Source organism: Podarcis bocagei (assembly GCF_964188305.1).
Source record: "Podarcis bocagei genome assembly, chromosome: 16".
Lineage (NCBI taxonomy): Eukaryota > Metazoa > Chordata > Lepidosauria > Squamata > Lacertidae > Podarcis > Podarcis bocagei.
In genome coordinates, this window is record NC_138142.1 from 28,359,571 (window position 1) to 28,385,204 (window position 25,634).

A 25,634-nucleotide genomic window follows, 5' to 3' on the forward strand; every position below is an offset into this window, starting at 1 on the left:
ACCTATAAAGCCTGCCCCTCCCTAAAATAAATATCCTGGCTATGCCTACAGCCAAGAGGTGACCGGAGGCGATTGACAGAAACTCCCTCCCCGCAAGCGATGAATGAATCAATTTATTGCAGTCACAGATCAGAGATGCGGATTGTGATAGAGATGGCTGAGGCTTCTGTTTCCCGCGCTTTTTTTTTAAAAAAAGCGACAACTTCCTGTTTCCGGCCCATTTTCCTTCCCGTGGCAAAATTTGACAGAAATGCTGCCAGGGGAAATAAAAAAGGTGATAAGAGAAAAGCTTTTTCCCCTCTCTCGGAGCCCTAGAATTTGAGGACATCCAATGGCGCTGAATTTTGGAAGGTTCAGGGCAGAGCAAAGAAAGGCCTTCTCCACGCAGCGTATAGTGAAACTATGTTGTACCTCTGCTTTGAGGGAGCAGCACACCACTATAAAGAAAAACCCTACATCACTCACTAATTTTTACATCCTTTATGGATGTTAATACATACAGTATAGCGTGGGAAGTGTTCCCGGAAGTTGCCTATCCACAAAGCTGTGCGGGTTACTCTGTTCAGCTTCCCTTGTATAGAGATACAGGGGACTTATTTCGCGCTCGCGCATCTCCACAACGGAGACTTATATCACGCCCCACAGGGGGGGTTGTGTGTTTTCCTTTCTTCCCCCTTCCGCGTCTTATCCCCGCCCCGAGCGCGACGTCATCCACCCCCCGCTGCTGCTCGGCGAGCCAATGAGACGAGCGCAGGAGGGCGGCGGGGCCAATGAGCGCGCCGGGCCGCCAGCGGGGCCGGGCCTAGGGGGCCAAAGAAGCCGGGCGCGGAGCCGGGGCGTCAAGTGATCGTGGCGGCCGGGCGAGAGGCCGCCGGGGCCGGCCATGTCGCGATGGTTCTTCCCGTGGTCGAGCTCGATCAAGAAGCGCGCCTGCCGGTACCTGCTGCAGCACTACCTGGGACACTTCCTAGAGGAGCGGCTGGGGCTGGAGCAGCTCAGCCTCGACCTCTACGCTGGCGCTGGGAAGCTCAGCCGTATCCACCTCGACGTCTGGGTGAGGCTCACGAAGCCCCAGGGAGGGTGGCCCGTCCGCCTCTGCCTCGAGCCCGGCCTTCTTGGGCCTCCCCACCCCCGGGAGTGGGAGGAAGGGCAGGCCAGGAAGGGTACCCCAGGCAGGCAGTCCCACCGGTAAAGCACTCCATCCCCTCACTCTTTGCAGGTGGCTGTGGCTGAGCGGAGGGCTGCCTCTTGCTCTCCACTCGCAGTCGCCCCGCTTGTCACGGCCTACCTGGCTGTCCTTCCTCGGTCAGGCGTCCTCCTGTTATGAGTTATAAATATCTGCCCCATAATATGTCGTGCCAACTGGGCTTCCCAAGGAGAATAAGGTGGCATCGCTGGGGCACTTCCTCCTGCCCACAGCAAACCTCAGGTGGGGTGGCTGGCCCAGGAGTTCACATGTCTCTCCAGCCTCCCATGTTATCCTCACAACAGCCCTGTAAGGCAGGTTAGGTGGAAGGTGTGTGCATTGGAGTAAGGCCACCTAGTGAGCTTTGTGCCTGGTTTGGGATTTGAACCTGGGTCTTCCCAGCCCTAGCTAGACATTCAACATTACATTTTTAATGCTGACACCTGCCCTGGGACCTTATGGTGAAGGGCAGGTGATTAATAAGAATACAACACCACCACACTGGCTTTCTGTAGAACACACTGAGCGTCTTCTTCAGTGGGCTCCAGGAAGCACCCCGCTAAAAGTGTGGGCTTTCCCTCCAGAGTTATGTTTGTTGCTCTAGCTGGGGTTGGGGTAGGTGTGGGGTGAGACTCCCCATTGTGGAATGATGTTGGGAGCCAGCAGGGTTTTCTCTTTATTTTACTTGGGCCTAGTTTTGCTTTGCTATGTTAGTGGAAAAAAATACTTTCAATTGAGCCTTAGTATAGTATGACAAGCTTCATATTTTTCAGTTCCTTGGGTCTAGAATTCTGTGCAAAATGGAAATTGTTATGAGTATTAATACTGTAATGCATTTGTTTGTCAAAAGCTTCTGTCATAATACAATTGATTAGAGTTAGACTATTAAGGTGCCACCAGCCATTGTTGCTGTTGTTGAGAGGGAGGGAGGGACTTCCTCTTAGAAGCACATGAGTTCTCGATAAGGTAACTAACAGGTAGATCAACAACCAGTTTGAGCATTTCAACATGTAACCATTGTCTTGACAATGCCAGATTATCCTCTGAGCAGGAAGAGGGACAGCCTGCCTTACTGCACGGAGATTGTTGTTGTTATTATTACGTATTATTATTATTACAATTACATAAGACAGTTAAAAACAACAAACATATTTAAAGCTAGACTAAAAGTTTAACAAAGTGATAATTACCCATTTACCCAGCTGGGAATGCTTGTTGAATGAAAATGTCTTCAACTCTTTCCAGAAATTGCAGATATAGTGGGTGCCTGTTGTATTTGGCTAGGGCAGTGGGGCATCTCTGGGCCCTCCCAGTAGCCTTGGACTCCTGACTCCCATCGCCAAAGCCAATGTCCAGGAATAATGTTGCAATCCAGACACATCTGGAAAGCCACATGCCGTGTCTCCTGTTCGGAGGTGCAGCGCTGGGGGGAGCGAATGCAAGCTGATGTCTTTTGCTGACCCTGGGCCCAGTGTCAGAGCTGGCCTTGCCCCACCACCCTTGCAGTGGGGCACTCTCCTGGAGGAATGTGCTCTGGGTTTCCTCTACAGGTTGTTGTTGGGCTGAGCTTTTGCTGGGTTTTTCCTGCTGGTGGCTGAGCACAGCCAGCCTTGCCCTGCTTAGTGGCAATGGGGCAGCCTCCTGGCCTCTTTTCAGTGATGTCTGCCATTTGACCCTTTGATAACTGGGGATGGGGCTTAGGCAGATCAAGCTGCCGTCAGGCTCCTCCTTACCATGCTGAATCTCCCAGGTTCAATCCCTGGCATTTCCAGGTAGCGCCAGAAAAGACTCCTGTCTGATAGCCACCGCTTGTCCAGGTTGACAATGCTGTACTGTGCTTTGTGGACCAACACTCAGGCTTGGCATGAGGCAGCACCCTAATTGCCCCTCTCCACCTCCACTTCATCTTACCTTGTTGTAACCAGGTGTCTTAGCCTGTAATGCAGCCCACTTCGCTTCAGCCTTTGAAGAGGCATTTGGGGCTGTGGGCTGTGATGGAGGGCTTGGGATGAACAGTGGGTGTGTGAGTGCAGATGACCCATCTTCTCAAGTGCTAAACGGGGGAAAGCTTGCACTACAATAGGAAGCCCAGGTAAGGCGGCCACTAAAGGCAGGAATCCTAGAACGGTGACGTTGGAAGGGACCCCGAGGCTCATGTAGGTTGGCTTTTGACCGGCCTTCAGCCATTGTTTGCTCCCATCTCAGGCAAATGGGCATCTTGTTGGAATAATAAAAGGGGACATGTAAACAAGGAAGTTAGTGTTTGGGATCTGCCTAAAAGGAAGCTCTGCATGCAGGCATTCCCTGGGAATTCTCTGCCAGTCTATGGAGCAGGCAAGGTGAGATCACTCCCCTTGAGACCCTTTGGCCATAGTTGCAGTCCTGGTGGCAAATCAGTGGGTTTCCCCACCCCACATCTCCAAATGGGGAGGATGGTTGTTACTCCAGAACAAACAAGCCTCTGAAGTAGGTGGCTGTGGCTTGTCGTCGGCCTGTCTTGTGATGGAGTGGGGAGGTGGTGCTGTTCCCCAGGCTGTTGGTGCTGTGATCCACTATCCTGCTCTGGAGAAAGGCCAGCTGTCTATAATTATCCTCGCAAGTCACTGCCTCCTGCTCCCCTGCTGTCCTTTCACATCTTTCCCCCAGTTTCTCCCCACACCTCCTCCTCCCTGTTCTTAGCTTTTCTGCAAGAAGTCGCAAGATTGTGCTGAAGGGAGCTTGCCTGCCTCTTTTAGCCCAAGCAGAATTTGGGTAGCTTAGGGAGGCCTAGGTCCTTTGGGGCCCTATTCCCACTTGCTTCACAGCCCTCCCTGCCCTATCCTCCTGCTAGGGTGCAATCTAGAATGAAGCCCCCCTCTGCCTCTGTTTCAGTACAGGACACAGGGTTAGGGTGGTGTGGATGCTCCCTGCTGGGACAATTTCCTCTGGCTCAGAGGCAATCCTACAACCCTCAAATTCCTCTTCTTGTTTATATCCTGCCCTTCCTCCCAAAGGAACCTTAGACAGGGGAGTGCCCCCAAAGGTGTGTGATAGAGAGATTAGGGGGGTTCTTGCCCGTGGATCTCAGCAGCTTCCTGGAGCAGCAAGACAGGATGGGAGGTATCATGTAGCCTGAGGAATTCTGGCTTGTTTGTCTCCTGGACTCACATGCTTCCTCACCACGTCATTGCTGTTGCCTCACTGGCATGGCTGATGCTAGACTCACAGCTGCAGAAGTCCCGGCCTGTTTTCTCTCAAGGAAGGCCTGCTTGGGGGGGGGGGGGCAGGGGAATTATCCAGGGCATCTCTGCTGTCAGGAGAATAAGAACATACGAACATGAAGAGAGCCTTCCTGCTGGATCAGGCATTTGTTCTCACAGTAGCCACACAGATTTTTCTGCAAAGCTTGCAAAGCTGGGTGCAACAGCAACACTCTTTGCTCACGTGTGACTTTCATTCGGAGATAGACTGCCTCTGGCATTGGAGGCAGAGCGTTGGCCCTCACGCCTGGTAGCCACAGGTAGCCTTCTTGTCCTCCATGAATTTGTCAGATCGTGTTTTAAAGCCATCCAGGTTGGTGGCCTCACTGCCTGCTGCGGGAGGGGGCTCCATGGCTTAACTGTGCGCTGTGTGAAGGACTTTCTTTTTTATCTGTCCTGAATCTCAGGGACATTCAGCTTCACTGGATGCCCCTGAGTTCTGCTGCTATGGTGAGAAAAGGAGAGAGAAAGAAAATCTCTATCCGCTTTCTTCACCCTGCACTTAATCTTATGCACATTTATCATGTTCTCCTCACTTACTTTCATTTTTTTCTACACTGGAAAGCCCAACTTTTGCAATGTTTTCCTCCCAGGGGAGGTTGCTCCATCCCCTTCAACTTTTCTTAACCTTTTCCAGCTCTACAATATCTTTGTTTTTTTCGGTGACGCAATCTGAACTGTGAACAATATTCTTAAGTGTGGTTGCAAAATGTTCTGCCCTCTCCCTGTATTTTTGGGACAGCCTCCCACACCACCTGTGTGATCGAATCTCTTTTCAGAACCAAGGCTATCCATTAACCCTTTTCTACAGCCCTTATGCAGCAACTGAAATAACCACACATGCATCCTGATTATTATTATTATTAATTACTTGGTCTTCAGGTCTCAGGTCAAGTTACACCATTAAAACACAGTATTTAAAACAATTTAGAACAACATACAATTGCAGAAACAAGGTGGGTCCTAAAAAGATATACTTCAGGTGTCAAAGGTAAGGGCAAAGAGGTGCATATTGGAAGGTGCCAGACACACCTCTGTGGGGAGGGAGTCCCACAGCCGATGCCTGCCTGCCTCCTCTTCCCTCTCCTTCAGCTGTCAGATCTCCCTTGTGTCAGATTTTAGATTGTAAGCTCCTTGGGGCAGGGACTCTGCAAAGCAGCAGGCAAAGTGATAGCACTATAACAGGGCGGGAGATCTAACCTCAGGCCACCCCTCCTCTCCGAGGCCATACCCCTCACTGGGTCTGCTTCACCCAGTCTTGAGAATTCTTGCCTGACTGAGATGAACCCTTATCATGTCTTGTGCTTGTCTGGATGGAGAACGGTGTGCAAGTAGGTGTAGAGCGTAGCCTGTGTCCCAGAGGTAAAATTTACATTTGTTGCTCCACCTACTTTTGCCTCTGGCCCCGCCTGCCCCACATGTGGCCCTTGGAGGGTTGCCTAGAAGGGAGTGTGGCCCTCAGGCTGGAAGAGGATTCCCCAGCCCTTAGCTATGGAATCAGTTACCTTTCCAGTGCTGTGTGTGTACATCTATGGGACCACACTTGCACCCCCTGCTGCATAACCACAATCCTTTCTCTCCCCCCGCACCCCACTCAATACTTGTGGGCTGTATCCCTGGAACTGTATCCATGGGAAGCTGGTTAGCATTTCACGGGGCCAGTCCTTGCTCCCTCAACCCAGCCCTGTCTCTCTCTCTCCGCTGCAGTCCGTCAACGAGTTCCTGGAGTCCGTCGGAGCCCCCTTGGAGATCGTCGACGGCTTCATTGACAGCATCGCCGTCACCATCCCCTGGTCCGCCTTAGTCACAGAGAACTGCACTGTGGAAGTGAGCGGCCTGCAGATCACGTGCCGGCCGAAGTATCGTACTGGTGAGAACCGGAGGAGAGGGAGGAAGCTGGGGGTGGGCAAGTGGGCAGCCTCCTACCTGCCTCACCTGGTGGCTCTCTCTTCTCCCTCTTCCCTCCTTCAGCTGCCCCTGGCTCCGAGTCACAGAGCTGGGCATCATGCATGACCACCAGCATGCAGCTGGCACAGGAGTGCCTGAAGGAGCAGGCCGAGGAGCCCTCGGACACCCCCCAGCCCCTGGAGGGGCTCGAGATGTTTGCCCAAACTATTGAAACTGGTGAGTCCTTGGGCAGGGGGAAACGGGTGGCCGTTCTGCTGGAAGAGCTTTTGGTGGTTTAGTAGCTCCTAGTGGGATTATTCCCACCGCCCACAGCCTGCTCCTGAAGGGGTGCAGGCAGGACTGAGGGTGGGGAGGTCCCCCCTTTGTCCTTCCCTGCTTGCCAGGCTCTTGACCCCGTTCTCCTTTGCTGTCTGCCAGTTCTGCGAAGGATTGAAGTCACCTTCTTGGACACTGTGATACGTGTGGAGCATGTGCCCAGTGGCTCACAGGGCAGCGTGGCCCTTGAGATGCACATCAAAAGGTAATTGGCTTTAAGGTGCTCAGGTGCTTTTTATTGGTAGGAAGGGTAGGGAGGGGGAGGAGCTTCTGCTGCTCAGGATTCCAACCCCTCCATTCTGTCCCCCTCCCCACCTGGCTTTCCATTCCCGCCTCTCTCTTCTGTCCCCACCCATTCTCAATCCTTATTGGGTTGTCCTGTGGGGTTCTCCCTTCCACTTTTTATACAAAACCCCAGGATTCCTCCACCCTGCAAAGCCCTGCTGAAGCTTCTCTCTTGAACATAAACCCTGTGCTGTTTTGCCTGTGTAAGAGGCTGTCCCTTTCAGCCTAAATAGCAGGAATTGATGTGTGTATATGATTTTAATGTGGCTGAACAGCATATTTATAGCAGTGGGGGAACAGAGGGTGACCTCTCAAGACTAAGCAGACATTCAGAAAGGTCATGGTTTGAAATACAGCCCTTTTGGGGTAGAGAGGGGAGAGAAGATAAGGAGGACAGAATAGCTGAAGGGATTTTCCTGGGTAGGTAGAGCTTGGTCAGCCATCACCAAAGGGTCGCTTGAGGGCTGCTTGTTCCCTCTCTGCCCCCAGCTGAGCTCTTGATGCTTTGGCTGTCTGCTGCCTTCCTTCCCTCCCTCCCCTCCCTCTGCCAGATTGGACTACTGTGACGAAGCCGTGAAGGAACCTGGGCAGGCAATCACCGTAGACATCCACCAGCCTCCACCGTTTGTGCACAAGATCCTGCAGCTGAGCGGGGTCCTGCTTTACTACGAGGAGTTTGCGGGTGGCACAGGCGCCCACATGCCATCATCCCCTGTCCCAAAGGTACAGCCCCCTGGGGGGGGGGCTTCCTTGGTAGGGGGGGACTTGACTTTCATGGGTGTCAAAGCACTCTGTCCGTCTTGGGCTTCCCATGCACCGAGGGGTGAGGAGGGTGCGTGTTGCGGGCTTCCCTGTGTTCAGAACTGCCTCGTCTCTCCTCTCCACCCTAGGGGGCTGCCGATTCTTCAGAGGCCCAGGCGGAGGAGGCAGAGGAGGAAGAGGCTTCCCCCAGCTCTCTGCTTCAGATTGGCAGCTGCTCTGGATACACGGAGATGAGGATCAAGCTGAAGCAGAATGAGGCCTTTCCTGGGCCCAAGGTGAGTTTAAACAGTGTCTGAGGTTCTGCAGCCTTCCAGCTGATGCATGGGAAAGCCATGCCTGGTGTGAGCTGGGGGGCTTTGTTGGACTGCTCTGCTGAGGCATAGGCAGCTGCACTCCCCCCCCCCAGTGGAGCATTTTAAAGAAGGCGCCGCCCCCCATGCCTTGGCTGCCTATGCACAGGCAGACGGTTGCACTGCCTCTTTCTCCTGCGAGGAAGAGGGGGCCTGCCAACAGAGGTTGCCTCTGGCTCGTGAGGAGGCATGTTTTGAACTTTCTCCCCCTCTCTCTGCGCAGCTGGAACTGGATGGGAAGATGGGGTCACTGCACCTCCTGCTTGCCCCCCAACAGATCCTATACCTGCTGGATCTTCTGTCTTCCCTGAACTTCTCTGGTGAGCTCTGTGCGACGTGGGTGGGAGGAGAGATGGAGAAAGAGCACCGTGCAAACCCACAAGAGGTTTGACCTCCTGCCCTGAAGAGATGGGGTTGTTGTGGCTCCTTTGGTGCAGCCCAGCAAGGCCTGTCAGGGTAGCACATTTGAACCCATGCACACCTTTTTCCCCTCCCTGGAGGAGGTGCCAACTTTTGCACTGGGACAGGTGAGCCTTCTGCAGCCCTGCAGGTCTCCCCTAATCCTCTTCTCTCTCTTCTCCCCCCGCCCCCAGAATCCAGCCTCTTGCAGGAGCAGCTGAGCAAGAGTCGCCCCCTTGACTCAGAGGACCTGAAGCTGATTGAGCAGGACCTCAGCCAACAGCTGCACTCAGGGCTGGGGGCTGGCCCCACCCGCCTGGAGGGGATGGAGACCTGCGTCGGGCTGGAGAACGGAGGTGACTGCTGCCAGGGGAGGGGGGAGCAGCTTTGCATGCAGGAAGATCCCAGGTGTCAAATCCCCAATAGCAGCAGCTCCAGGCAGAGAGGCTGAAGAGCTGCTGCCAGTCAGTGCAGGCAGTACTGAGTGAGATAGAGCAAGTCAGAACAGGGACCTAAGGCAGCTTCCTATGTTTCCACCTCTCCTCCTCCTTCATCCTGGGTGCATCTACCAGAGCCAGGTTCAATCCCTTGCATTCCCCCTCTTAAAAGGATTCAGGTAGCAGAAGGCTATTTCCTCTGTTGCCTACTGATGTTTGAGCGACCATGAAATGAAGCCCCACTTGATTCCTGCTTGGTTTCCGGACAAAGTCTTGGCACGTTAACTGGCCCCCTTGACAGACGGGACTAAGCTGGTGGCTGCTTTGCCCCCCTCCTTCTTGCTCCTCCTTCGCCAACTTTCCCTTCCTTTTCAGAGATGTTCTTCTCCATGGCTCCCATGACCAGCAGCGTGACCTCCGTGCGCTCAGCCAGCGAGCTCTCTGACATCGACCTGGACTCCTCCATGCACAGTGACGCTGGCACTAGCCGCCTACAGGCTCTGCCCTTCGCGCCAGGGGTAAGAGCCCCAGCAGGCTATGGGGGAAGGCAGAGGGAGGGGTGACCCTGGGCAAGTTTCCGGTGGGCTTGGACAGGTCATGCCTGAGGCCTGGGTGCCTGAGGGGTTTGGGCAGGAGGACCCAGGGGAAGGCCTCCTCGTGTTGGGGCAGGGGGCTTCCTTTGCCCCTATCCCATCTCATCACCAGCTGCCCAGGCACACAGCTTCAGTGCTGCCCCCTGAGTTGCCAGGGGGCAACTTAACATAGCTCGCCCAAGACAAAGGACAAACTGGCGCATCCCCCTCTCCATGTTCAGAAGCTGGCCAGACTGAGAGCTGATTCAGACTTCAGTGCTGGCAACAGGGTAGCACCCCCCTATCCCAGCATGCCTGAGGGCTGCGAACTAGTTTAGGGGGTGCAGAGGCCTCCCGCTTCTGCACGCCACAGAGGGGAACAGCCAAGGAGGCCGTGCTGTTGCCATCCCTCAGCAACTGCTGTCTGAGACTTTTGCCTTCCTGTGCCCAATGGCCTTGCCGGCCTTGTCGGTAGGCCTGCTCTGCTCCCAGAACTACTTGCCCTGTTCTCAACTCTCCACCTTTCTCTCATCTCCACTCTGCCCCCCCACAGCTGATGTTGAGCAGTCCCAGGCGTTACGGACGGTCACCCTTTGCTGCTACCCTGCCGTGCCTCAACAAGATACCAAGTAAGATGGTTTAAATTGCAAATTGGTGGGAGGGAGAGGGTGGGATTGTGTAGGACTTTTTGATAAGCCCAAGTAGTGCCAGGGAGGAGGTGGGTGCGAGAGACCTGTGGGGTGTTCCCCCCCCTCACTGGCGTTAAAGGGAGGACTGGTTGGTTAGTTAGTTAGTTAGGGCATTTGTACCCTGCTCTTCAGCCAGAAAGGCTCCCAGAGTAGGGTACAAAAGCTCTAACATACAGTCGAAACAAGGCAGTCCCAGCCTACAGGCTTACAATCCGAAGGAACATGGCACACAAGGGGAAAAGAACAGGGAGGGAAGAGGAAAGGGAGAGAGAGGCGCTTGTAGGTAGGAAGCCATCACTCCTTGTGACACTATAGAGGTGTAGCTTGTCCTGGTTTTCAGTCAAATGAAGGCTACCAAAGTAACTTACAGATATCAGTAGTGAGACAGCCCCTGTTCTCAGCTTTACAATCTAGCAGATGTGGCACTGAAAGAAAATGGCTTGGAGGGTAGGAGGAAAAAAGTAAACTCGAGTGTTACAAAAGAAGAGACCTACTGCTTGGTATGCAAAAGTTCTGGTGTGTTCAGCACCTCCTTTTTAAAAATCTGTTTCATTGAGATCCTAGAGAGCTGCTGCCAGCCAGAACAGACAATGCTGGACTTGGTGGACTAGCAGTCTAACAGCTTCTTAAGAGTTTCTCCCAGCAATCTCTGGGGCAGCTGCGTCCAAGTTCAGGTCTTTCTGCTCCAAGACTCTCTCTCTCTCTCTTCCTTGCATAGGCAAGACCAGCCACCCGCAACCCCCCTCTCTGGAGAACCAGCGGCCTGAGGTGTTGCTGCGGCTGACGATTGGAGGGCTCACTCTCACCCTGCTGCACCAGACCCCAGAGGCCCCACATCTCCAGCTGGCTCAGCGCTTCTTCTCCCAGCTCGGGGGCCTGAAGGACTCTGCCTTTGGGGGCCGGGATTTCCAGCCCCTGCGCCAGTGCTTTGAGGGGGCCTGTCCACGCAGCAACGTCAGGTATGTATTGGGAACCGAAGGCCTGAGCACAGCAAAAAACAACCCTCCCAAGTGCTCTGCCCAGGCCCTGTGGTGTGTATGTGTTATAACATTTGTTTAAATCGTGGTTCCCAAAGTAGGCAGTAGCAATGGGATTACCTAGGGGGTGTGCTGCTGTAAGAGGCAAGGGGACAGAAGGGGGCTGCTGGAGGTGTAAATAACTACAGTGGTACCTCGGGTTACATACGTTTCAGGTTACAGACTCTGCTAACCCAGAAATAGTGCTTCAGGTTAAGAACTTTGCTTCAGGATGAGAACAGAAATCGTGCTCAGGCGGCACGGCAGCAGCAGGAGGCCCCATTAGCTAAAGTGGTGCTTCAGGTTAAGAACAGTTTCAGGTTAAGAACGGACCTCCGGAACAAATTAAGTACTTAACCCGAGGTACCACTGTATCAGACTTTGAAAAGCTGGCATCACTGGATCAAGTTCATCAATATTGTTGAATTAATTAAATAGTTTTCATTGGATTTTGGATAAATGTGCAATTAATTGTTACAGTTTTGAGTTTCGCCGTGATATTATCTTCTTCAGTGGGTCATGCAAAGAATGCATTTGACAACGTAGGGTGGGAGGGCCAGGGGGTGAGTTTAGGGAACCAAGGGGGCATTGGCCTGGAAAAGTTTGGGAACCACTGGGTTGCCATTCTACTTGGCTTGCAAAAATGTATCATAGAATCAGAAGGGTCCCTGAGGATCATCTAGTCCAACCCCCTGCAATGCAGGAATAGGCAGCTGTCCCTTACGGGGACTGAACTTGTAACCTTGGCGTTATCAGCACCATGCTCTTAACTGACTGAGCTATCCAGAGATAGTAGACATCCTACAGCGGATGTGACTTAATGTGAGCAGAGCCTGCTGGATCAGGGATGATGGGAGTTGTAGTCCAACCGCACCTGGAGGCTCCCCGGGTCCCCACCCCCGCTTTGTGCTTCACTGCCAGCAGGCAAGGGACATTCCCTGCACCTTGCGCTTGCCACGTTTGCCATCTGGCTGTCCGTTTGCCTCTTCCAGGCTGACTGGGGCCGCCGTGCAGATCAGCTGCGAGCACAAGGCCTCTGGGCAGCTGCACATGTTCAGCTGGGATGCATCCTTTGGGCTCCTGGAGATCTTGGAGTGCCTGTGGACGGACGACAGGACGCAAGCCAAGCCAGAGTACACCGAGGTGAGGGCTGAGCCCCATCAAGGGGAGTGCAAGAGCAGGGGGCACCTGGGTGCTGCTCACTCCCCCCCCCCACATGCCCACTTGCACTTCCTGCCCCAGACAAACTGGAGGCTCCCCGGAGCCCTGGCTGCATTGATGTCGCCAACAAAACTATCAGTGGAGCAGCCGCCTGTCAGATGAAGAGCATGGGGTTCTTTTGTCAGAGGGCGTCCTTGGTAAACCGGTTTCGCTTCCTTCTCAGCTGCTGGTCTTCGCCACCCCTAGTGCCTTTCCCTACAGCCAGTCACCTCGCCCCTGTGCCCGTCTCCAAACCAAGCATTCGGAGAAGCGGCCTTCATCCTCCAAGGTGAGTGTCCCAGCAGGCAGGGGGCTTTTCGCGAAGATCCAGCAGCAAATTTCTTTCCCCTTCTCAGTTGCTGGAGAAATTCTGGGCAGCAGTGGGTGGAGCCTTCGTCCTCCTTGGCAAACCATAAGTGCATGAGTGTGTCCTATTGTGTTTTACCAACTCCCTTGAAGAGCAAGGAAAGTGCTTTGCCAGGGACCGATGTGCCTCAGTGGGCTGGGTTTGCCCCGCAGGCCACAAGTTAGCCACCCCGACTCAGAAAGCGGCAATGCTGGCACCAGATGAGCCAGCCTCTCTGGGAAGGTCATTCCATAACTTGGGAGTGTCATGGCAGAAAAAGGCCTCTCCCTGGTTGGGAACTGCAGAAATCCTCCGTGTTTTATTTTGTTTCTGAAAAATACTTCCAGGAAAGAGTTAACCTGGATAAAATTAAAATGAAAGCCGGACAGAGCCAGGTCCCAAGTCTAAATCAGCCTGTGGCTTTCCAGGTGTTTTTAGACTCCTGACTTCCACTAGCCGAAGGCTGCAAAGACAGTGAGGTGTTGTAGTCCGATGGGTCCTGGAGAGCCTCAATGCAACCTAAGACTTGGGTCAAACCTGGGTTAGCAGAGCTCTTGTTTTTGCCGGGGAGACGCATGCAGCTTGCCAACTCTTGCCGCTGTGCTTCCAGAGCCGCCTTGCCAAGGTCCCTGCCAAGCAAACGGTGGAGCTGGTGGCCGAGCTGGACGACTTCTGCTCAGACGTGGACCTGGCGACGCTCGACCGCCTTTGCTCGCTGCTGTGCCATGCCACGAAGCCCTCCACGCCAGCCTGGCCTCCTCCCGAGGCACACTTGGTAAGTGGGGGGCGGAGCAGACTGAGAGGCCACGGCGCCCGCTTCTCCCCCCGCCCCCACCAGGAAGAGCCTCCTCTAATGGTTTTCTCTCCCCACTCTTCCCCACCCCGCTCCTGGCTGGGCGCCAGGCAGATTCTCCCCCTGCTGCCAAGTGGCAGGCAAGTGTGCGACTGGCAGCGCCCAAGGCCACCCTGAGGCTGCAGTTCCCGATCCCGGACCTCCGTCCGTGGCCCGAGAGGCGGCCCTGGGCCCAGAAGGCCGTGCGGCAAGAGAGCCTGCGCCTGGACCTGGCCGGCGTGGAGCTGCAGGTGGAGCTCGGGCTGGCAGGCGTCACCCAGCTGGAACTTGCCTTCAGTGACCTGCACGGTAAGGAGAGGCTGCTGCAGGACCCCTGCTCCCTCCCTCCAAAAAGATCCCCATCAGATTTCTCCCTGCAGCCGCCAAGCGGGCGAGGGCAGACGTTGCCAGCGTCTAAACATTGCCTGTATCTGGGCAAGTCAGAGGTGGGCATGCCCCCTGGTACCTGGTAGCATTTGTGTATGCAAGATTCAGCCTCCTAGGAATGGCCCTGTTGTGACAAAGGGGAGCAACGCCCAAGAGTGCCTCTCCCACCCACTTCTTTGTCCAGCTGCAACACAACAACCCTGCAGAGCTGCCAGTGGTGGGCTTATTTGCCAGTAGTTGCTGCCACCCCCCTCCCACTTATTGCCGCAGCTCAGACAGGAGGGGACCTGGGACGCTCCAAAGCAGTTCATGTTTCCTTGGTGGAAGGTGTTACGATATAGAAGCAATGTGGCCGCGAGCTGCTAGCTGGAAAGCAAAACATAAATGGGAATGTTGGGACTGTTCCATGGGAAACAGAGGGACAGTCTATTCACAGTGCAAAGCACTGGAATTAGCTCAGAGTGTAATATGAGCTGTACAGGAAGTACAGGAGGAGTTTGTCTCTTGGCTGCTGGAGTTTGAAGAGAGCAGACGTGTTTTTCTGTAACGCTGCAAAGACAGAAATAAAGACATGTAAATATGTTTCTGTCTATCTCTTTCCCCTGCCTGGCGAGGGGGCAGGGAAGAGTGGTGTGTTCTTCTCACGTTGAGGAGGATCACCGATCGTGACCTCTGCCTGGATCCTGCCGGAAAATGCAGACAGGGAGGTCAACCGGTGATTCAAGCCGGGTGCCTGGAGAGTGGCTAGTTTCTCCTGATAATGGCTTGAATCCCGACAGAAGGGTGGGATTTAAATTCAGTAAATAGACATAAATTCCAAGATCCATGCCCCAACAAGTTGTGAATGCAAGGAGTGGTGGTGGTTTGATGTGGTTTGGGTGCCAGCTTTTGCCCGGGAGTGGGGATCTGAACCCTGATGCTGTCTGGGTGATTTGCAGGCACGTACGAAGGCGCTGAGAAGCTGGCCGTGCCGTGCTTGCGGGTCGGCAAAGCCCCCGACCTGTCCGCCAAAGGGACGGGGAAGAAGTACCTCCTCCCCAAGTAAGTCTGGCTTCCGCGTGCAACCTCCCTTTGCTACAGCAGCCACTGCAGCACTCAGGGTGGGCTTGGGTGGTGCCTTGGCGAGGGCATCCTCCTCTCTGTCCCAACGTCTTGGGTATTTGGGGGGGGGGAGCATCCACAAAGGTTCTGGCCCTTCTTTCCAGCACTGTCCTCTCCCCTGGCAGAATCGTGTTGACCCTCCGCCCTCGGGCCAGCGACACTCCCTGGGACTTGGCCCTGGCGAAGCCCGGAGAGATGGAGCTGTCGACGGCTGAGAGCCCCTGCGAGCTGAAGCAGCCAGAGCCTTCGCCCTTCTCCTCCAAGCGGACCATGTACGAGACGGAGGAGGTGAGAGGGTGAAGCGACCCAGGGGGTGGCGGTGTGTGTGAGTGTAACTGCTAATAACCTAAGGGGGGGGGTCTGATGGACCAGGCCAATGGCCCACCTAGTCCAGCATCCGCTTCTCACAGCGGCTAACCTGATGCCCCCATGGGAAGCCCGCAAGCAGGAGCCAAGAGCAAATCTCCCTTCTTGTGACTTCTAGCAACTGGGATTCGGAACCATTGCAGGTTTTGGCTGTGGAGGCAAAGCCCAGCCATCCTGGCTAGCAGCCATTGATCGCCTTCCCCTCCTCCATGTATATGTCAGGAGCTCGTCCTACACTCGAGTAGGACCCTGGCAGAGACACATGCCCGCCTGGCATGTTCTCTCCCTCCTGGTCGATCGTTCGGGAGCTTCAAAAGCTTTCTTCAGCCCAAACATCACAGTGACCATAGCCAACAGACATCGGCACACTTAGGGATCTGCAGAGTCTGCGCAGATTGCATGATAGACCTCAGCAACTCAGCATTTTGGCTAATCTACTTTATTTACATATAAGCACACACGGAGCACTGCAACATGGCTCTCTCTCTCTCTCTAGCATCAGACAGCAAAGAGAAAAAACAAAGGACGATAGTCCCACTTCATGGAACACAGGACACAAACATCCTGTCTCCGTCACTTCCCACTTTGTGGAGTCAAAACATATACCATCATGTGATAGACAACAATCCCATGACTGCCACCATGGAGCAGGAATTCTAACAGTATATGCCCCCTGTGGGTGTGAGTTTTGTAGTTCTGTGTGGCGTTGGCACCAGCTTCCTGCCAGCTTGTGATCCACCCTGCCCCTCCACCTTTCCCCTCTAGATGGTGATCCCTGGAGATCCCGAGGAAATGGCAGAATTCCAGAGCCAGACGCTGGAGGCCTCCCAGTATGCCCTGGAGGTGACCTTTCCCACCATGCACATCTTCCTCCCCAGTAAGGCCTTCTACGAGAGCATCTACAACAGGTCAGAGTCCCGTGTGCCTGGGCGTCCAAGGGGTGGGGGGCAGCAGGAGCCCCTGAGCAAGTTGGGCATGTCCTCCTCGAGGCTCTTCTGCACAACGGCTACTCAGAAAGCAGAATTTGTCCTTTCCATTGGAGGAATGGGAGGAATCTGCCTTAGACCAGGTCAGGCCATTTGTCCATCTAGACCAGTATTGTCTGCTCTGACTGGCAGCATCTCTCCAGGGTCTCTCATATTTCCTGATTGCTACCTGCTCATTGTTGTTGGAGATGCTGCCAGGGACTTAGCCCGCCTGCAGGACACCTGCTCTGCCGTTGAGCTTGTGGCCGTTTGAAACAAGACCTTCTGGGCATCTCTCTCTCTCTGCCCTGCATGGCCATGATTGACACCACGCCCTGATCCTCTGAGCTAGCTGGTGGGCTCTGCAGTCCCTGACATTTGCTGCATCCTTGGGATAAGCTGCAGGGGTGGGGAGCCTGTGGTCATAAGGACAACAGAAATGTAGCTTTCGATAGCTTAGTCTTCCATGAATTCGTACAAACCTCTTTTAAAGCCATCTAAGCAGTTGGTCCCTTACCTTTCCCGCCCCGACCTGGCCACAGTGATCCATGCGACAGTCATCTCCAGGCTTGACTACTGTAACTCGCTCTACGCGGGGCTGCCCTTGAAGCTGTCCCAGAAACTCCAGCGGGTACAGAATGCTGCAGCGAGGCTCCTCACAGCGTCTCTGCCATGGGAGCATATTCATCCAGTGCTTTTCAAGCTGCACTGGCTCCCGGTGGAGTACAGGGTCAGATTTAAGGTGCTGCTTTTGACCTTTAAAGCCCTTCACGGCCTAGGACCCTCGTACCTACGGGACCGCCTCGCCTGGTATGCCCCACGGAGAGCCTCAAGGTCCATAAATAACAACACCCTAGTGGTCCCAGGCCCTAAGGAAGTTAGATTGGCTTCAACCAGAGCCAGGGCCTTTTCAGCACTGGCCCCAACTTGGTGGAACGCTCTGTCTCATGAGACCAGGGCCCTGCAGGATCTGATCTCTTTCCGCAGGGCCTGTAAGACAGAGTTGTTCCGCCTGGCCTTTGGATTGGAGCCAATTTGATTCCCTCCGCCCCCTTTTTCTTTTTTCTTTTCCTTCTCCTGCAATGAGGCTCCATTTTAATATTTTAATGTTCCATTATTTTAATGTTGTATTTTATTTTTGTTTTTAAGTTGTAATCACTCATCTTGTTTTTATTATTGCTTGTAAGCCGCTCTGAGCCCGGCCTTGGCTGGGGAGGGCGGGGTATAAATAAAAAATTATTATTATTATTATTATTATTAAGTTGGTAGTCTTCACTGCTTCCTGTGGGAGGGAGTTCCACAGTTTAACTCAACTTATTCACATAGTGTGGCATTTCTTTCTTACTTATTACTATTATTATTTATTAAATTTGTATACTGCCCTTCACCAAAAGATCTCAGGGTTACCCTGTGAGGTGCAGCTGAGTTGACTGGCATCCAAGGTCATCCAGTGAGCTTCTTGGCCAAGAGGGGATTGAGCCCTGATCTCACCCAGGTCTTCATCCAGCACTCTAACCACTACACCACACTGTCATGGGACAGGCTGTTCACGCTGACCTTCTTTTCCTCCTCTAGGATCAATAATGATCTCCTGATGTTCGAGTCCTTCAGCCCACCCCCCACTCCCTCCGAGCTTCTGGGGGGCGCTGGATCCACAGCAACCCCCTTTGTTGGAGAAGCACCTGCAGACACCCGTTGGCAGGAGAACTTCAAGATGTGCAAGTCGGCCTTTAAGCTGGGTGAGGAATGGCAACCCCATATTGGAAGTGGGGGGGGGGAGGGAGGAGGGTCTTAGTACACACGAGTTCCTTCGAGAGGCAAGACTGGGTCTCAGCCATCACCATCTTGCAACTTGGCCAAGCATGCTTTATAGTGTGCCTGGACTTGGCGGGGGGGGGGCGGGCAGCAGGAAACAGGCTCTGTTCTGGGCAGTGCAGAGGTTTTATGGGTCTGTAAAAAAATGCCTTCCCTGCCTTCCAGATTCAGACTCCGAAGATGAGGATTCTCACTTCTACTCCGTGGATGAGGCAGCACAGCGGAAGAAGGGGGAACAGAGGAGCCCCTTTCCCCAGAGTTGTGTCTCTGTTGTGCTCTCTGTGGGGAAGGGGCGGGTCACAGCCCTGTGCGATGCCAAGGTAAAGGGGGGTGGGAAGGGAAGGGAGAGAAGATTACAGGCTGACCACTCATGTGACCCTGAGATGGGGGAGGCATTATTTATTTTATCTGATGCTATTTTAATTATAAAGCATTCATAAACCGTTCAGCGTTTTAATAATCCCTAAGCAGCATGGGAAGCTTTCAACCATGTACTGTGGCTAAATTTGGGAAGGGGCATTAAATCGTAGGTTTGGCATAGACCCTTTAGCTTGTTGGCACGGCTGCTGTGTGCTCTCTGGAAGCTAGGGCTTGCTTGAGCCACTAGGGCTTCCTGTGCTCTTGAACATGGTCCTTCGTCCTTTGGTCCTGGCCCATGGCTCCTGGTTGCCAGCTCACCTTGGGCTCTTGCCAACCAGATTCCTGTAAGAAACCCTCAGGAGGGATTCCATCACAAGAGCCTTCTCCCCTTCTGTTGCTTCCAGCAAGTGGAATTCAGAAGCATTGCTGCCTCCAACCGCAGAGGCAGAGCCATCGTGGCTCCATGAATTTGTCTGTTCCTGTAAAGTCATCCAAGTTGGTGACCGTCCCATCTCTCTCTCTCTCTCTGGCTGTACAGGGTGAGGGGGGCAAGAAGCTGGAGGGATCTCACGGCGAGCTGGTCCTGGATGTGGAAAGCGGCAGTCTCTTCAGCGTCTCGCGGTACAAGGGCCGTGAGGACCTCGGCTACTTCTGCATTGAGGCAGAGAAAGTTGCACTTTATCACAAGGGTAGGGCTCTGGCCCCTGGGCCGCGAAGGGGGAATAGGGGTGTGCCAGGGTCAGTGGGTACTTGTGGCTGGCTGGGAGGGGTGGTGGCCACGTCAAATGGAGGTTAACCCCCTGTGATCCATCCCCAATAAGGCATCATTTCTCCTTGCCAAATAAAGAAGGATTCAGGACTCTGCAGGGAGAGCTGCTCTTTGGAGGGGAAGGTTGCAAACCTCTAGGAAATGTTAACCCGGGATGTCCTCTCTTGTCCCTGCAGCTGTGGTGGAGGACTACCTCATGGCGGAGCACCTGGAAATCTCCAACTTTTTGCCCCCGGAGGGGCTCAACCCCACCATCTATGCCTCCCAAGAGGGCCCCATCACCTGGCCCTTGGGGAGCAAGAAGGACGGGCCCCTGAAGATGCTCTCCCTGGCTATCCAGATCAACCTGGATTTGGAGAAGAACATCAAGGTATTGTGACCGTTGGATCCATCTTCTCCGCAGATCTGAAGGAGGGAAGGGGGAGCGCTTTGGGCTGTTGGTGGGGCGATCTTTGGAACATCCTCTTCCAAACCTGGGGGAAGATTTGTTTTCTTTTATTCCTGCCCCATCCTTCAGGGCCAACAGCTTGCAATGTGATAGGTAGGACCACGCTGAGCCAAAATGTGGTCGAGTCAGAGGAAATGGCTCTGTCTAGTGCCATTCATTTGTTAAACTGATAGGCCGCTTCGTAGCATAAAGCCACCAAAGTGGTGTATACAGTAAAAACCACAAGCTCTAAGAATCGATTCATTGAACTCTGAAACGCATGACCCCCAAGCCACACAAGAGACATATTTTCATGAGCTGTTCCTTCACAGCTTGCATAACTTTCAGGTAGCACAGAGGCTGAGCCCATGGGTCCCACCTGCCTAATAGGGATCTTCTCAGTGGGGGCTCCCCCATTCATGGAATGCTCTCCCTAGGGAGGCATGCCTGGCACCGTCACTATGTTTTTAGGGCAAAAACATTCTCCTTCTCCCAGGCTTTTGGATCTGCTCTTTTGTGGGGGTGGGGTTTATATTATTTATTAAAATATATGGAACCATATCATATTCTCTCATTCATATATATATATATATATATATATATATATATATATATATATAGGGTGGTGGTTTTGCAACAATAAAAACATAAAACCATGCAATAAAACCACAGAAAAGTAAAAAAAACTTGAGTTGGATCTGCTAATATTTATTTGTATTACTGGTGTATTTCAGGTATAGTTTTATTCTATACCTGTTTTGGCACTTGGCCTTTTGATTTTGGTTTGTTTTTTTAAAGTTGCTTCGAGTTCTCTCTTCTGAAAAACAACAATAATAAATATTAATAATAATTTAAACGGGGTGTGTGTGTGTGAATAGTGAGGTTGGGACATCCCAGATGAGCTGCTTCAGTACTTCCAACGTTACCCAGGTTGCTTTCTCATCATCCGCCCCTACCAAGTCAGGGTGTTGTGCAATGGGCTCCTCCCACTGAGAAAAAAATCAGAGGCAAAGTGCGCCTTTCAACGTGGCCTGAGACCCCCGTTTCTTCCTCGTCTGTTTCAGGAGTTCCTGGTGACGCTGCGCCTTGAAGGGGCCACCATGCGGCATCACATGGCCCTGACCCACCAGAGCTGGTACACACAGGTGAGGTCTGCCCCCCCCCCAAGGGCTGTCTGGTCTGTGTAGAGAGGCAGGTCGTGCACCGCGAGGCGTTGAGCACGATTCTTGACACAGAGGAATTCCACACTTCGCACGATGGGGAAGGGGATGTCCTATGGGTCTCTGCTGCCATAGAGGGCTGTCATCATTGACCGATCTCATTCTGAGGGTGTGTGTCCCCCAAATCTGACTGTGCTCATCTGTCCCCTCAGTTGATTGACTTCCTGGATGTCCTGGATGACCCCATCCTGGGCTTTGTGCCCCCAACAGTCATCACAGTGCTGCACACCCACCTGTTCAGCTGTGCTGTGGATTACAGGTATTTATTGGGACATAGAAAGCTGCCTTCTCTGCCAGCTCAGACCGTCGGTCCGTTGAGCTCATTATGGCCAACATGGTGCCCCGGAAACTGTCCCTTGGTGCCCATGAAGCCTCAAAAGAGCCCCCTACCCTGTCACTGCCTCCTTGGTCACGAGGGAGTAAGGATGATGAAGGTTTTCCTACCCCTCTTGAACAAGTACATAGAGCTGAAGGAGGAAGTGGGGAAGAGTGGCACTCTTTCCCACTTCCTCTTTCAGCTCTATGTGATTTTTCAAGGCTGAGATTAATTCTACTGGGTCCAACTTTGGCCCAGATTCCTTGCAGAAGTATGTGGAACATCTTTCTGTGACAGGGGTGTGGGAAGAGAAGTGACCAGAGGAGGCAGCCTCTTCCTGCTACCCACAGAGGTTCAGGTGACTTGGGGTGGGAGGACGGCAGCCACTGTCCAACACCCCTGGTACACTTGAGTTCTGTCTTCTCCCCTGCAGGCCTCTCTACTTGCCAATCCGGGTCCTCATCACAGCTGAGACCTTCACCCTCTCCAGCAACATCATTGTGGACACGTCCGTCTTCCTCCTCCGGTGGGTCTCCACCTCCTACCCTGCTCTTTCCCAGAGTCCTTTTGCTTGCACAAAGAGAAGACCTTGAGGCCAGCTGGTTGCAGCCTATGTGACGCACTGGAGGGGGGAGGTCTGGGGCCAAGACAGCTGCTATGATTGCCCATACAGTGGTACCTCGGGTTACATACGCTTCAGGTTACAGACTCTGGTTAAGAACTTTGCTTCAGGATGAGAACAGAAATCGTGCTCCGGCGGCACGACAGCAGCAGGAGGCCCCATTAGCTAAAGTGGTGCTTCAGGTTAAGAACAGTTTCAGGTTAAGAACAGACCTCCAGAACAAATTAAGTACTTAACCCAAGGTACCACTGTACTTGGAACTTAATTACTTGCACACACCCCAAAGAGCATAAGGTAGTTTGTCTGCTTCTCTCCCCGCCCCCACCTATTTTATGAGGTCAGTTGGGGCAACAGACGGTGACTGGCTCAAAGCCACCCAGTCCCTTCTACGGCTGCCTAGCAGTTTTTGAGCTGTTTAATTCACAACAACCCTGTGAGGTAGGATATATCCCGCCCCCGTCCCAAGGGTTTCTCCCTCTCTATTGTGTCCTCCTAACGACTCTGCGAGGGAGATGAGGCTGGGAGAGACTGGCCCAAAGCCACCCAGTAAGTTGTGTGGCTAAGTGGGGATTTCACCCCTGGGTCTCCCCAGCCCTAGCCCAGCCTTCTCCAGCATTTCTCACCACTGGGGATGATGGGAGTTACAGCCTCCACAACAGCATCTAGAGGGCCTCACTTTGGGAGAGGCTCACCACCACCACCGCTGAGCGCTTGGAGGCAGCTGCGGGCAAAGGCTCTTCCTTGGTTGGCATAACTGGCTGGCAAAGCGGGAGTAGGCGCTGCAGATCAGGTGCCTTCCCCCTTTGGAACACCCCCAGTTTCTGCCGGCACAACGTAAGCAGCTACTGGCCTCTCTTGACCTGTTTCCTCCAGGATGCTGCTAACCAGCCACCCTGTTCTCCCCGCAGGTTCATTTTGGACGACTCGGCCCTTTACCTCTCAAACAAATGCGACACAGAGATGGGCGACCTGAGGAGAGGTAACGTTGCTGGGCTTTGGCTCTCCCTACATAAGAACAGGAGGAGGAGAGCCTGCTGGATCAGGCCCATGGCCCATCTAGTCCAGCATCCTGTTCTCAGGGAGCACCTGAAGAACTATGCATCCCCTGCCCTCACCTTTACCTGGAGAGATGCTGGTGGTCCAATCTGGGACCTTCTGCAGGCAGAGCAGCTTCTCAGACGCTGGAAGTAATGTTCCTCTCTCTGTCTCCCGGTCTCAGATTATGTTTGCGTTGTGGATGTGGACCTTCTGGAGCTGGTGATCACCACGTTTAAGGGAGCCACGACAGGGAAGCTGGTGAGTTCCGAGAGGCCTTTATGGGAGACGCGAGGAGCCACCTTGCAAGGAGGGTTTGCATCTCTAGTCCAAGTTGCTGGCTTTCTCTGTAAGTCCCTTCTGTGGGGAGCAGAAGTCCTGACTCACCAGGGCTGGGAATGGGGCTGATGGAAACAATGTCCTCCATCTACTTTTGAGACATGGGCAAAAATAACCTAAGTGGAGCTTTGTGGATCAGGCCTCTTGTCATAGGCTCATAGAGTTGGAAGGGATCTCTAGGGTCATCTGGTCCAAAACCCTGCAATGCAGGAATCTCAGCTAAAGCATCCCTGACAGATGGCCACCCAACCTCCACTGTGGAACAGCTCTGACTGTCAGAAAGTTGTTCCTGATGTTTAGTCAGAAATAACAACAACAACAACAACAACAACAACAACAACAATTTATTTATACCCCACCCATCTGGGCGGCTTCCAACAAAGTATTAAAATACAATGGTCTATTAAAATACACTGATCCACTATAACATTTGCGTTAACATACACCAAGATAGAATTGCTAGTGTCTCCTTTAACATGACACATGATGAACCTGGTATAAGAAACAATCCCATACTGTTTCTACCAGGAATGAAAATCACCTTCCTTGTAACTTGAAGCCCCTGGTTCGAGTTCTACCCTCCAGAGCACTGTTCTCTCAGCGCCTGCCCAGATGCCCGTGGGAAACTGGCAGGCAGCATCTGAGCACAAGCGCCCTCTCCTCTCCTGCGGTATTCAGAAGCACTGCTGCCTCTAGTTATGGAGCAAAACCATCCTGGCTAGTTGCCATCAGTGGCCTCGTCCTCCTTAACAATAGCTTCCTCCTCCATGAACATTTAATACACGTACCACATTTTATCCTTTTAGATGGCCAGGCAGAGCACAGCTGTTGTGGCCAGCAGCCATCGATAGCCCATGAATTTCTCCAATCTTCATTTTAAACATCCAGACTGGTGGCCAGCAAGGAGACATTTGTCTGGGGTGATTTCTTTTCTTTCTTTTTTTAACTCTCTCTCTCTCTCTCTCTCTCTCTCTCTCTCTCTCTCCCTCTCACTGGTGCAGACCCGCCCTCTGTTTGAGCTCCGCTGCTCCAACAACGTGGTCCATGTGCACACCTGCGCAGATTCCTGTGCGGCCCTTGCCAACCTCATCCAGTATGTGGTGAACAATGGGGACTTGCACCCCCCGCCCCACCATGACAGCCCCACAGAGATCGCTGGCCAGAAGGTGCAGGTGAGTGCCAAGTGGGCACGGGGGGGGGGGGAGCAGTTGAACCAGGGCCTGGGGTTGCTGCCACCTCCAACAGTAAGCTTATGTTTTTAGTTTTTTATTTGGACCATTTATATACAGCTCGTAGTTAAACGAAACTCTTTTAAGCAGTTTGCAACATGGGTTAAAACATCTTAAATAAACAGCAAATGCCAAAACGAAAAGGAGGGAATTTCTACATTCTATAAAACTTAAATAAATAGAGTATCCTCATCAGTATTGAATAAACATTGCCACATAAAAATCAGCTGCAAAAAAATGCAAGGAAAATCCATAGTAAAGGACTAAATCCAAGCATCTCCTGAAAGATCAGGAAGCAAAATAATTAAAAACGAAAATGAGCTAAACAGTATAAATTTCACTTTAAAAAAACAAAAAACAAAATACCTGATTCGCAATGAAGCAAAAGAAAATCAACTCATTCTTCCCCACCACTATACACCAATCAATCATCCCATTAAATGAATCAAGCCAATTAAATGCCCAGCTCTCTATTCAGCAATTTGCACAACTTCATCTAACTACAGCTAAAAATGCAGATGAAGCGGCAAGTGAGACTTGAAAGCACCCCCCCTCCGTTTTTCTGAGTGACGCTGGTTCCCTTATTTTGACTCTGGAACATATTAGAGTTAATTAAAAGTGCGAGCTGGATTTTGAAATAGGCGGCTGCGGATGATAAAGGATAAATGATTAATGATAAAATGTTATGTCGTGCAGCAGGAAAGGGAGGGAACGCAAGAAGGGTGGGAAGTCGACCTTGTATAAAACTGGAGGTTCATTGGAATGCAACTTGCTTAAAAGTTTTGAAACTTAATACAAATTCATTGGAGAGCAACCCCCCTCAGGTGGGCGCCCTGCTCTCGCCCTTGCCGCTTCCAGTGCGCTCACGCCCTTCTCTGTGCCCTGCTAGTTGTCTGAGAGCCCGGCGTCGCTACCGTCATGCCCGCCTGCCGAGACCGCAGCCATCAACCAACAAGACCTCACCGACGCCCTCATTGACACGGAGCGCAGCCTCCAGGAACTGGCCGGAGAGATGGGTAAGGAGGAGCAACAGGGGGTGGGGGTGCAGGAGGGGACGCTTGGCTTTCCCTGGATGATGCTGGGTAGCAATTCTTCACCGAACATTGGGGCAAGATATGGCAGGGTGATGATAATAATAATAATTATT

At 52.8% G+C, this 25,634-nt stretch overlaps 1 protein-coding gene across 1 annotated transcript in view; it reads left to right on the forward strand.

Moving 5' to 3' along the window:
- Positions 1-778: 778 nt before the first annotated feature.
- ATG2A (autophagy related 2A) overlaps positions 779-25,634 on the forward strand; it is a 37,974-nt gene continuing 13,118 nt past the window's right edge. The window contains exons 1-29 of the mRNA XM_081173984.1: positions 779-1,054; positions 6,133-6,295; positions 6,397-6,549; positions 6,751-6,853; positions 7,485-7,656; positions 7,824-7,970; positions 8,269-8,365; positions 8,639-8,800; positions 9,257-9,399; positions 10,007-10,082; positions 10,861-11,101; positions 12,151-12,301; positions 12,543-12,647; positions 13,315-13,479; positions 13,608-13,845; positions 14,862-14,964; positions 15,150-15,312; positions 16,156-16,298; positions 17,931-18,094; positions 18,336-18,490; positions 19,069-19,219; positions 19,476-19,669; positions 20,791-20,871; positions 21,099-21,205; positions 21,696-21,788; positions 22,793-22,863; positions 23,104-23,180; positions 24,260-24,430; positions 25,377-25,503. Of these exons, the coding sequence (XP_081030110.1) occupies positions 884-1,054; positions 6,133-6,295; positions 6,397-6,549; positions 6,751-6,853; positions 7,485-7,656; positions 7,824-7,970; positions 8,269-8,365; positions 8,639-8,800; positions 9,257-9,399; positions 10,007-10,082; positions 10,861-11,101; positions 12,151-12,301; positions 12,543-12,647; positions 13,315-13,479; positions 13,608-13,845; positions 14,862-14,964; positions 15,150-15,312; positions 16,156-16,298; positions 17,931-18,094; positions 18,336-18,490; positions 19,069-19,219; positions 19,476-19,669; positions 20,791-20,871; positions 21,099-21,205; positions 21,696-21,788; positions 22,793-22,863; positions 23,104-23,180; positions 24,260-24,430; positions 25,377-25,503 (4,087 nt within the window). The 5' untranslated portion in view covers positions 779-883. The remainder of the gene's footprint in view (positions 1,055-6,132; positions 6,296-6,396; positions 6,550-6,750; positions 6,854-7,484; positions 7,657-7,823; positions 7,971-8,268; positions 8,366-8,638; positions 8,801-9,256; positions 9,400-10,006; positions 10,083-10,860; positions 11,102-12,150; positions 12,302-12,542; positions 12,648-13,314; positions 13,480-13,607; positions 13,846-14,861; positions 14,965-15,149; positions 15,313-16,155; positions 16,299-17,930; positions 18,095-18,335; positions 18,491-19,068; positions 19,220-19,475; positions 19,670-20,790; positions 20,872-21,098; positions 21,206-21,695; positions 21,789-22,792; positions 22,864-23,103; positions 23,181-24,259; positions 24,431-25,376; positions 25,504-25,634) is intronic.